The 12,681-nt window shown below is 37.1% G+C and overlaps 1 protein-coding gene across 2 annotated transcripts in view; it reads right to left on the reverse strand.

The window, feature by feature from the left end:
* Window positions 1-12,681, reverse strand: part of BARD1 (BRCA1 associated RING domain 1) — a 90,040-nt gene that overhangs the window by 50,616 nt on the left and 26,743 nt on the right. For both annotated transcript variants that reach the window (XM_078329174.1, XM_008999430.4), the window contains one exon: window positions 8,071-9,248. In XM_078329174.1, the coding sequence (XP_078185300.1) occupies window positions 8,071-9,180 (1,110 nt within the window). In that variant the 5' untranslated portion in view covers window positions 9,181-9,248. The remainder of the gene's footprint in view (window positions 1-8,070; window positions 9,249-12,681) is intronic.

Genomic DNA, 12,681 nt, shown 5'->3' on the forward strand with positions numbered 1-12,681 from the left:
AGCCTGTAATCCCGGCACTTTGGGAGGCTGAGGTGGGTGGATCACGAGGTCAAGAGATCGAGACCATTCTGGTCAACATGGTGAAACCCCGTCTCTACTAAAAATCAAAAAATTAGCTGGGCATGGTGGCGCATGCCTGTAATCCCAGCTACTCAGGAGGCTGAGGCAAGAGAATTGCCTGAACCCAGGAGGCGGAGGTTGCAGTGAGCTGAGATCGCGCCATTGCACTCCAGCCTGGGTAACAAGAGCGAAACTCCGTCTCAAAGAAAAAAAAAAAAAAAAAAAGAAGATTAAAAAATAATACAAACACAATTGTGAAATGGAAGAGTCTCATGGAAATAGTCAAACAGAAACAGAGTGACAATTTAAAGAATAAACGTAGACTCTCTTTCAAGGTTGCTAGACCGTTGCTATTTTTCTTTCATGTCACCTCTTCATATTATCAAAGTGTCTTCTGTTAACATTCTACCCACCTCTTGAACTGTATAGCTGAATAGCAAACGGCCTGCTTTTTATAACCAATCTGCTTTCTCCTCTCTAGTACTTGAAAGTTTGTCATATTTTCATCTTTCTACTTCATGTAAATTTAATGTCATGCTCATAAATAAAATTATGATAATTAGATAGAGTCTACAGTAACTGGATAAGCTTGAACTGATATGAAGTAGCCAGGAAATAAATTGACTTTTGATTCTGGCTTCTTTAAATTAGTTTCAAGTACTCATTTTTGGGCTCCTCACAACTTGAAAGAATAATTAAACTTTTCTTAAACCATAGCAAAAAAAATTTATCTAAGGAAAGTATTTGCCAAGCCTTACTAAAAATGTTAAATGAATTTGGTATTTTCAAGTAATACACTGAAGGCTGAATATGAGGGTCTGTATGAGTGTGTCCCATTGAATCTTTTATTGCTAATTTTTCAAAGGAAAGATCCTTCACACATTTGTACATACTACAGATCCACGCATATTCCAGCAATATAAATTAACTTCCCAAAAACACACACACAAGAACAAAACTTTTTCCTTATGATAAAGGTTAGCTCTTCTAAAATACCAATAATAAACATATTATTAAAGACAATACAGAACATTACAAGTAAGTACAAGACAAATGACTTTCCCAGCATGGTTAAGCTTTTCCATGTAAATGAACCGACCAGGAACCTAAAACTTCCCTTCTTGGCAAAAGATGCCATTACAACAAACAAAAATTAACCATCTGGAATGAAGCTCTAAAAATGTTAAATATTTCTCTGGCTTCTTAGAATTTATTGAATAAAATACAGGCACACCTCGGAGATACTGTCAGTTCAGTTCCAGACCACTGCAATAAAGCAAATATTGCCATAAAGCAAGACACACGAATCTTTTGGTTTCCCAGTGCATATAAAAGGTATATGTACACTATACTGTAGTCTACTAAGTGTGCGATGGCATTATGTCTTAAAGAAAATGAACAGACCTTAATTTAAAATAACTATCGCTAAAAAATGGTGACAAACTTTTTGCTGGTGGATGGTCTTGCCCTGATGCTGCTGGCTGCTGACTAAGCAAGCAGGTGGTTGTTGAAGGTTGGGGTGGTTTTTACAGTTTTGTTTTGTTTTTTTAAAGATGGAGTCTCACTCTGTTGCCAGGCTGGAGTGCAGTTATGTAATCTCTGCTCACTGCAACCTCCAACTCCAGGGTCCAAGCGATTCTCCTGCCTTGGCCTCCAGTAGCTGAGATTACAGGCACATGCCACCACAACCAGCTAACTTTTGTATTTTTAGGTGAGAAGTAGTTTCACCATGTTGGCCAGGATGGTCTCAATCTCTACCTCGTGATCCACTCACCTCAGCCTCCCAAAGTGCTGGAATTACAAGCGTGAGTTGCCACGCCCAGCCAACAGTTTCTTAAAACAAGACAACAATAAAGTATGCCACATCAACTGACTTCATTTCATGAAAGATTTCTCTGTAGCATGTGATGCTGTTTGGTAGTATTTTATCCACGTAGAACTTCTCTCAAGATTGGAGCTAATCCTCTCAAATCCTGTTGCTGTTTTATCAACTAAGATTAAATAATTCTCTAAATGCTTTGTTGTCATTTTAACAATGTTCACAGCATCTTCACCAGAAGTAGATTCCATTTGAAGAAAAGAAACTACGTGCTTTCTCATCCATAAGAAACAATGTCTCATCCATGAGACTGCAGCAATTCAGTCACAACCTCAGGCTCCATTTCTAATTCTAGTTGTCTTGTTATTTCTACCACATCTATAGTAACTTTCCTCACTGAAGTCCTGAACCACTCAAAGTCATCCATGAAAACTGTAATTGACTCTTTTCCAAACTCCTGTTAATGTTGACATCTGGATATCCTCTCATGAATCACCAATGATAATGGCATCTAGAAAAGTGAATCATTTCCAGAACCATCAGTGGAAATCTCCATCTATAGCAGCTATAGCCTTACAAAATGTATTTTTTTTAAGTAATAAAACTTGAAAGTAAAAATTACTCCTTAATCCATGGGTTATAGAATTGATGTTTTATTGGCAGGCATGAAAACAGCATTAATTTTCTCATACATCTTTACCAGAACCCTTGAATGACTAGGTGCACTGTCAATTAGTAATATTTTCAATATCTTTCTTGAGCAGTAGGTCTCAACAGTGGGCTTAAATTATTTAGTAAACCATGCTGTCAAGATGTGCTCTCACCCAGGATTTGTTGTTCCAAATGGTAAATGAGCATTGGCTTCAACTTCAAGTCACCAGCTCCATCAGCCCCTGACAAGAAAGCCTTGTTCTTTGAGGTTCTGAAGCTAGGCATTGACTACTCCTTGCTAGCTATGAAAGACCAAGATGGAATATTCTTCCAATAGAAGGCTGTTTCAACTTCACTGAAATCTGTGGTTTAGTGTGCCACTTTCTCATTAATTATCTTGGCTAGATCTTCTGGATAGCCTGCTGCAGTTTCTCCATCAGCACTTGTTTCAACTTGCATTTTTATGTTATGGAGAAGGGTTGTTTCCTTCAACTTTATGAACCTAGCTAGCTTCCAACTTCTGTAGCTTTCTCATCTCTCTCAGCGTTCACAGAATTGAAGAGATTTAGGATCTTGCTCTGGAGTAAGGTTTGGCTTAAGGAAATACTGTGGTTGGTTCAATCATCTATCCGGACCATCCAGCTCTCCTCATGTTGGCAATAAGGTGGTTGTGCTTTCTTCTCATTTGTGTATTCACCAGGGTAGCACTTTTAATTTCCTTAAAGAACGTTTTCTTTGAATTCACATATTGGCTGTTTGGCAGGAGCCTAGCTTTTGGCCTATCTCAACTTTCAACATGCCTTCCTCAGTCTTCATTTCTAGCTTCTTATATAAAGGACAAGATGAGCGACTCTTCACTTAAAAACTTAAAGGCCATTGTAGGGTTGTTATTTGGCCTAAATTCAATATTGTTGTGTCCCAGGAAATAGGGATTCAAAGGAAGAGAGATGGGAGAATTACCAGTTAGTCAGAAAAGACAATATTTATCAGTTAAGTTTGCCGTGTTACATGGGCAGGGTTTGTGATGCCCCAATGCAATTACAACAGTAACCTCAAACATCACCGATCACAGATCACTGTAACAGATACAAGAGTAGTGAAAAGATTTGAAACACTGTGAGAATTACCAAAATGTGGCACAGAGACATACTGAGCATATGCTGTTAAAAAAACAAACAAAGAAACAAACAAAACCCAGCACAGGCAGACTTGCTTAATGCAGGATTGTCAAAAAACACAAAAACAAAACTGTATCTGTGAAGCACAAAAAAGGTGAAGTGCAATTAAAGAAGATATGCCTGTAATTTAACAGATAATTCTGATAACCTAGTTAATGGTACAATAAGTTACTGGTATTACTAAAGCAGACTTATACATATGTGGGGGATGACAGAGGGGAAAAAACAGATACTGACTCCAAGAGGTGTTTTAGAGATCAAACTCTTGAAAATATCATATATGCCAAGGCTGCTTTGTGTCCTTTGCTACCTTCTCATGAAGCTACCATGAAGCATACATAATAATTACACACACAATATAACATGACTGCATTACAGTATAATAAACTACAAAGTTAAACTCTGAATGAGACTTTTCACAAGGGATCTTCACCACCTTTGTTATGTTCTAAGCATACCATGCTTGTAAGTTGCCTTCAAAACATTACCTACTATGTCCACATCACTAATACATCATGACATGCCATCTTCAAGCCATTCTTCTATTCCACAGTAAGTCATTGCTGGGGCTTAAATGATGAGTGACCATTGGCATTTTAAGAATTTGTGCTAGAGAACTTGGTGGGGGGATGTGGGGGAGGAAAAGGGGAAGGTCAGTATGGCACAAATTCTCAAGCAAAGGTGACAAATAGAAAATAGAAAATTTTCTCTATGTCTTTAATATTTTGTTTTTTTCTTGGCTTGGTGCAAGAGTAACTGTGGTAATAAATCAGAAGAATAAATGATGAGTATTTATCTTAGTTTCTACTTAGGCACAATGCTTTCTCATAAAAATCTTCCATTCACAACAGTGTTTTCAATAGCAGTTTAACACAGATGATGCAGACATTCAAACAGGAACATGAGCTAAGAAGATATTCAAATAGGAAGAGGAATATAAAAACGAGTTATTGATTGGAGAGCAGAGAAATGACAATTTTGACTTCAGTCAGATTGCATATGTAACTCTGGCTGTTACATATACAACTGACTCCAGGAAATACAAAGGGAAATTCGTGCAAGAAATTAGAAAGCTACTTCAGTGCTGTGGTCAAAAAGTTATGATGTCCACACTAATAATCCCCAGAACCTGTGAATATGTTATTTTACATGGTGAAAGGGACAATGCAATGTAATTAAGGGTATGCACCGTGAGATGGGGAGATTATTCTGCATTTCTCAGGTAGCCCAATTTAATCATATGAATCCTTAAAAGCAGAGAGTCTTTCCTAGCTATGTCAGAAAGATGAGATGTGTGAAGGGCTCAGTCTGCAGCTGCTGGATATGAATATAAAGAAGAGAACCTCTGGCAGAAGATATTTCTTAGCAGTGGAAAAAAAAAAAGAAGTGGACCACAAACTAAGGAATGTGATAATCTCTAAAACCTGGAAACAACCCTCACATCTCATCTAAAAAGACTGGCTGGATGTGGTGGCTCATGCCTATAATCCCAGCACTTTGGGAGGCTGAGGTGGGCGGATCATCTGAGGTCAGGAGTTAGATATCAGCCTGGCCAACATGGAAAAACCCTGTCTCTACTAAAAATATAAAAATTAGCCAGGCGGTGTGGCAGGTGCCTGTAATCCCAGCTACTGAGGAGGCTGAGGCAGGAGAATTGCTTGAACCAAGTGGCAGAGGTTGCAATGAGCCAAGATCATGCCACTGCATTCCAGCTTGGGTGACAGAATGAGACTCTCTCAAAAAAAAAAAGAAAATATATATATACACACACACTAACAAATCTACTGATTTTAAGAATCTGTCTATTAAAATAAAGCTAAGGTCAGAGGCATATATGCAATTCAAAAAATTTTTAAAGGACACTATTAATTGGTGATTTAACAAACAATAAAAAAATCAATTAACTTTTAAAAAATTTACCGTAACATAATGACAAGTGGTGACAATAATTGCATTTAATAATTAAGTTCAAAGAAATAAAGATGGATTATTCTAATTCTGGCAAAACTCTAAGTAAACTGACAAAACTCATATGAAGCAATCTCGAACATATCAATAAAGAAAATTCACCAGGACAGGAGTATGCCATCATTTTTTCCTGATTTAATATTCTATTACGGATTCTTCCCATGCCTAGACCAAGAGTAGGCAAACTACCCAATTTTGTATGTAAAAAATTACTGGTTTGCATATTGTCTATGGCTACTTTTGCACTACGACAGCAGAGTTGAACAGCTATGATAGAGACTTCATGGCCTGCAAAGCTGAAAATGTTTACTCTAACTGCCCGTTTAAGAAAGAATTTACAAAATTCTGGCCTAGACCCTAGGGATCCTGATTAATAAAGATAAATTATTCTTACGGTTAGAAGAAAAAGTCTCCACCAATATAAGTAAATGCTTACCTGATGGTCTGAAAATTCCCAAAAAGCAAAATATATAAAGTATTATATATTAGTCAGAAAAATAAACAAAAATAATTACACTAGCTACTTACATTTATGAAGCATTAATAACTTCCTATTAAGATTAGAATAGCTTATATGTATGCATAATATGCATGTATATAACAAAGATGACACAGAAGTCTTATTTTGCAAGTCAAGGTTTGGAGAAATCAAATTAAAACACACCCAGAGACAAGTCCAAAAATTCAAGTTGTCCAAAGGTTATGTGGTCATATTGTAAGGTGCCTGCCTCACTGGTATCAGAAATAGAGTAGTCATGCCTCAGTATCTGTGAGGAATTGGTTCCAGAATCCCAGCAGATAACGAAAATCCACAGATTTCTCATATAAAATGACGTATTTGCAAATAACCTACACAGTCCTTCCAGTATACTTTAAATCATCTCTATATTACTTATATACCTAATATAATACAAATGCTATGTAAATAATTATGTATTTTAAAATTTGCATTACTTTTTATCACATATTGTTACTGATTTTTCCCCAAATATTTTTGATCTGCAGTTGGTTGAATCCATAAACACAGAACACACAGATACCCAAAGCTGACTATATTTCTCATTAATCTGTAAGAAAAGCAAGGAAAATGAACCAGCAGCAGTTGGGATAAGCTCATTTTGTACTATGCTCTTTCTCCAGACAGAAATACAGAAATCTTGAGACCACACTCAATGTCTACTCCTACTCCATGTTCTTCCCAAATGTTTAATGTTGCCCATAATGAGCCTTATATTTGTAGGCCTCCAAGTGGTTCCTCCTAGACATCCCAAAGTTCTCTACCCATCCAGAAGACCAAAGGATTTCTTGGGTGAATTTACTATGTAAAGTCACTGAGAGAGCATGAAAGCTATCCTAATTTAGTACTAAGGTCTACCATATCACACTTTCCTAACACTTGTATTAAATCACAGAGCAAAGCCTATAAAGCTACGGTGCTTACTGCTCTGTTTAATTTATAGTATTTGTGTCACTTTCAAAGATTAGCCACTGCCAAGTGTTCAGAAAACAGGCCAGGTTCCGAAAAAGGCTGCCACATCCCAGGTGTTGAGGCAATAATTAAAGAGAATTAACGTCAATGAATGGGTCAATAAAAAGGAATGGCTGATTGTAGGGCAAAAAGCAGCTCCTTTGTGGTGAACCAGAGTAGCCATTTCTAATAGTCAAATGTCCACGTCACTGGAGAAATGTACAGACCACATCTTTCCTTTTTTTTTTGAGACGGAGTTTCACTCTTGTTACCCAGGCTGGAGTGCAATGGCGCAATCTCGGCTCACCGCAACCTCCGCCTCCTGGGTTCAGGCAATTCTCCTGCCTCAGCCTCCTGAGTTGCTGGGATTACAGGCACGCGCCACCATGCCCAGCTAATTTTTTGTAGTTTTAGTAGAGATGGGGTTTCACCATGTTGACCAGGATGGTCTCGATCTCTTGACCTCGTGATCCATCCACCTCGGCCTCCCAAAGTGCTGGGATTACAGGTGTGAGCCACCACGACCGGCCCAGACCACGTCTTTCAACCTTCCAAATTCTAGTGGGCTCTTTATTACCTGTAATAACTTACCAATTGTCTACATTCATAAAGCATGAGACCAGGTAAACAAAATGATAAAAACTGAAGATAAAATAGACAAAAGCAAAAGCACTTGGCAAAGTAAAAGCTGAAATATTCAAATATCGTTTTTTTCCTACAAGATCATGCTGTCCAGACTCGGGCCACTGCTCAAAGTGAAGTAGAAATGCCTTCCCTGTGAAATTTGCTTCTCTGGTTCAGAGGAAGTATCACGCCTGTGAAAGGTTAATTATCCTAGTAATCTTACGCCCCTTTTCACAAACTGCAAAGAAACTGAATTATAGTTAGCCTCATTCTGAGATGGCATTTCAGAGTAAGCATCCTACCTTAATAGAAGCAATATGGAGTAAAGTCTCTCCTCTATGATTTCTTTTCACAGCCATATTGGGTAACAGCTTCATTGCTGAGGGACTAGATGTCACTCGTCTGTACCTTGAACTATTTAATGTAGAAGGTGGTGTACCTGGTGAAAGACTAATGAGTTCGTCTGACATATTACTGTTTTTCCTCCCCGATGTACCATGAACTTGACGTTTGCATGAAGGTGGCGAAGAACTTTCAGGTAATGGAATATCTTCTGAGGGCACCATCTGCTTAACAAAATCTCCACTGGTGCTCAGAACGCTGCTTCTACATCTCTTAGAAATGGGACTGGAACGTCTATTGTGTTGGCCACGTTTTCCATTATTTTCTAATGGCAAAGATTTCTTAGATGTAAGATAATTTTTGCAGACCTTCTCAGGAGTCACTATTTCATTCTTGCTCTTAGTGTCTGGAGAACTTTCAGGCAATGGAGTATTTTCTGAGAGCACTAGTTGCTTAACAAAATCTCCACTGGTGTTCAGATTGTTGCTTCTACATCTCTTAGAAACGGGAATGGAAAGTCTATTGTCTTGGCCACGTTTTCCATTATTTTCTAATGGCAAAGGTTTCTTACATGTAAGATAATTTTTGCAGACCTTTTCAGGAGTCACTACTTCATTCCTGCTCTTAGTGTCTGGAGACTCTATTTGCTCAGCCAATGGTAAAGAGACTTCAGTTAAACTTCCAAAACATTCAGATTCTGTCAAGGAGCCACTTGCTAGTAAGTCTATTTCACCATTTATCTCAGGGCTGGTGATAACGGATGGTTGGCTACAGAAGGATATCAGCTTTTGCTTCGATTCCTCTTTGGTGTCAAATTTGCCATCTTCTTTTACTGCCTGTAAATTCCATTTTTGGTTGATTTCAGCTAAAGTTTTCTTTTTTTGCTTTTTTAGAGATCTTGCAGAAGCCGTTTTAGCCTTCTCAGAAACATCTGCAGGAGGAGTTGTGGAAACAAATTCATACATGGAGTCTTGCTGAGCATTTACATCATTTTTTATTTTAGGCTGGGTCTGCACTGAAACTTTACGCACAACATATCTGACTTTCTTACTTCGAGGGCTAAACCACATTTTAATTGAATTCTTCTTGTTTTCTGCATCATTAAACAACCTTGTCCTAGATTTATCTTCTTTCAAATCTGATAGAAAAAAAGAAAAAGCAATCTGTTACATGAACTTTATTGCTCCCACCTGGAGCTCCCAAAAAATTTTTTTTTAATTGTTCCCTTAAATTGTACCATCTTTTAATTGTGTACTTCTTTCTCAGTTCCTAGAGTATGAACTCTTTGACAGCAGACAGATACTCATTCAATAGACTTTGCGCCGTATCTCAGAGACTGAAGATAGGGCAAAGAACAAAACATGAAACTTATGTTCCAAATACAGTACCAAAAAAAAAAACCCCATAAAATACTTAAGTACAAATCTACCAGAATATGTGTAAGTTCTATTTGCTAAAATTTACAAAATACTTATTAAAGAAATTCTACACAGATGGAGAGACACCGTGTTCATGAACTATAACAATATTGTTAAGATGCCAATTCCTCTGAACAGATTTACAGATATAACAAATCCCAATGTAAATTCTAGTGTGCTTGCTTGTAAAACTCAACAAGCAATTACAAAATTTACATGGAAAAAGGAAGGTACTAAAATTTGGAAAGGCAAAAGACTTAGAATGGCCAACATAATACTGAAGAACAAAGTTGGAGGACTCATACTATCTGATTTCAAGACGTATCTAGGACAAAATGAATCCTGGGATTGGAGACAATAGTCATGGTCCTTTAGGTACATCTTATATTTCAAGCTGTGTAACCAGAGATTAGTAAGAATGAATGAACAATAACTACATACTCAAACATAAACTCTTAAGCAAAAGAAGCTACATACACATTATATGTTTTCATTTACATCAAATATAAAACAGCCAAAACTAATTTAATGTGTTAAGTCAGAAGAGTAGTTGGTTATCCCTACAGGGAAAAGAAGCAGTGACTGGAAGGGAGCATAAGAGGGGCTTCCAGGGTATTGTTTTTGTTCTGGGTAAGTTCAGTTTGTGCAAATTCATTAAACTATACACTTAGAAAATATATATATACATTTTCTACATATATATAAAATACTTTCTAAACCCTTTTTAAAAATATAGAATTACAATCAAGAATTAAAACACAAAGATTCTATTAAGAGTAGACAGAATATACAAAGATTCAGTAGAGTTTTAAAAAAGAAAAAAACAGTTTGTCTCTATGTAGACAAAGTACCACCTTTTGTGAGAGATACTCCTCTTTATAATCATCTGCTACTTCAAGGAAAGCATTAAGAAGCTGATTTTTGAGCTGAGATGTAAATGATGAAAAGGAACAATGAGAACACATGGACACAGGGAGGGGAGCACTACACACTGGGGTCTGTTACGGGGAATAGGAGAGGGACAGCCAGGGGTGGGGAGCTGGGGAGAGAGAGCATGGGGAGAAATGCCAGATATAGGTGAAGAGGAGGAAGGCAGCAAATCACACTGCCACGTGTGTACCTATGCAACTATCTTGCATGTTCTTCACATGTACCCCAAAACCTAAAATGCAATTAAGAAAATAAATAAAAATAAAATTAAATTAAAAAATAAAAAAAGAATTCTGATGCAATTAAAAAAATAAAAAAAGGAAACAGTCCTGTGGATCTCATATACAATGCAGAAAAGGGATATCGTGTTTTATATTTTAGAATTATCACTCTGACTGCCATGTGGAGTAACTTTAGAAAGAAAAGAGTAGAAACAATAACAGATTATGTGGCTATCATCCAATAGGAAATAATATTGACCCCTACAAGTGTTGTAGCATTAGAAATGGTAAAAAGCATTCTAAAAGATCACAAGTTAACTAGACCAAGAGGCAAGAGGGAGATGATAAAACGCTGAAAGGCCCAATAGCATAGAGCATATACAGTCGTTCTTCTATATTACTGGGGATCTGGTTTGAAGACACCCTCAGATACCAAAATCCCCACACACTCAATTCCTGCACTCACTCCTGGAGAACCAGAGCATAGAAAATGCCAACCTTCCATATACTTGTGTTTTGCATGCCATGAATACTGTATTTTCCACCTGCATTTGACTGAAAAAATCTTTATGTAAGTGGACCTATGTAGCTCAAGCCTATTTGTTCAAGGGGCAACTGTAATAAATTTAAGGAACTAAAGGACGGCCAATACCCCTCACTTACAGAGATCAAGGAAGAAAGTGGTTTATAAAGAAAATGTGGTACATACATACCGTAGAATACTATGCAGCCATAAAAAAGAATCAGTTCATGTCCTTTGCAAGGACATGGATGAAGCTGGAAGACATCATTCTCAGTAAACTAAACAGGAAAGGAAAACCAAAAACCTCATGTTCTCACTTATAAGTGGGAGTTGAAAAATGAGAACACATGGACATAGGGAGGGGAATATCACACACTAGGACCTGCTGGGGGTGAAGGGCAAGGGGAGGGAGAGCATTAGCACAAATACCTAATGCATGATGGGATGATAGGTACAGCAAACAACCGTGGCACACGTATACTTATGTAATAAGTATACATTCTACACATGTATCCCAGAACTTAAATTCAAAAAAACTTAGGCAATAGATCATGCAAGGTCTTGCTGGTAATGTTAAGGAATTCCATACTCAAACTAAGAACAATGGAAAAACATAAAAGTGTTTTTATGTAAGTCAGCTGGCATTACTAGATGCTTAAGAAACAATATATAAATTTGTGGGGACCACTTAGACTTCCAGAGGTACTATGAAGATTATTTTAAACTAAAAATACATCTGAGATTAAATGAATAAAGACCAAAGACTTTTTAGACCTTTCTTAACTGACTGAAGACAGAAACTTCTGGGAGTTAAGGCTTCCAGACATCCCTTTTCATGGGAGATTTACTGGAAAAAAGACGGAGAAGACCACTCACATCTGCATAAACAAATATCATTATAAACTTTCTTATCTCCCAGGTTCCCCTAGAAAGCCATTTGTTCTAAATAAAAAAACATTCCATGCTCATGGATAGGAAGAATCAACATCATAAAAATGGCCACACTACCCAAAGTAATTTATAGATTCAATGCTATCCCCATCAAGCTACCATTGACTTTCTTCACAGATTTAGAAAAAACTACTTTAAATTTCATATGAAATCAAAAAAGGGCCCACATAACCAAGATAATACTAAGCAAAAAGAACAAAGCTGGAGGCATCACACTACCCGACTTCAAACTATACTACAAGGCTACGGTAACCAAAACAGCATGATACTGGTACCAAAACAGATATATAGACCAATGGAACAAATAGAGGCCTAAGAAATAACGCCACACATCTTCAACCATCTGATCTTTGACAAACCTGACAATAACTAGCAATGGGGAAAAGATTTACTATTTAATAAACGGTGTTGGGAAAACTGGCTAGCCATATGCAGAAAACAGAAACTGGACCGCTTCTTTATACCTTAAACAAAAATTAACTTAAGATGTATTAAAGAATTAAACATAAGACCTAAAACAATAAACAC

The sequence above is a fragment of the Callithrix jacchus genome, chromosome 6 (assembly GCF_049354715.1).
Source record: "Callithrix jacchus isolate 240 chromosome 6, calJac240_pri, whole genome shotgun sequence".
Taxonomy (NCBI): domain Eukaryota; kingdom Metazoa; phylum Chordata; class Mammalia; order Primates; family Cebidae; genus Callithrix; species Callithrix jacchus.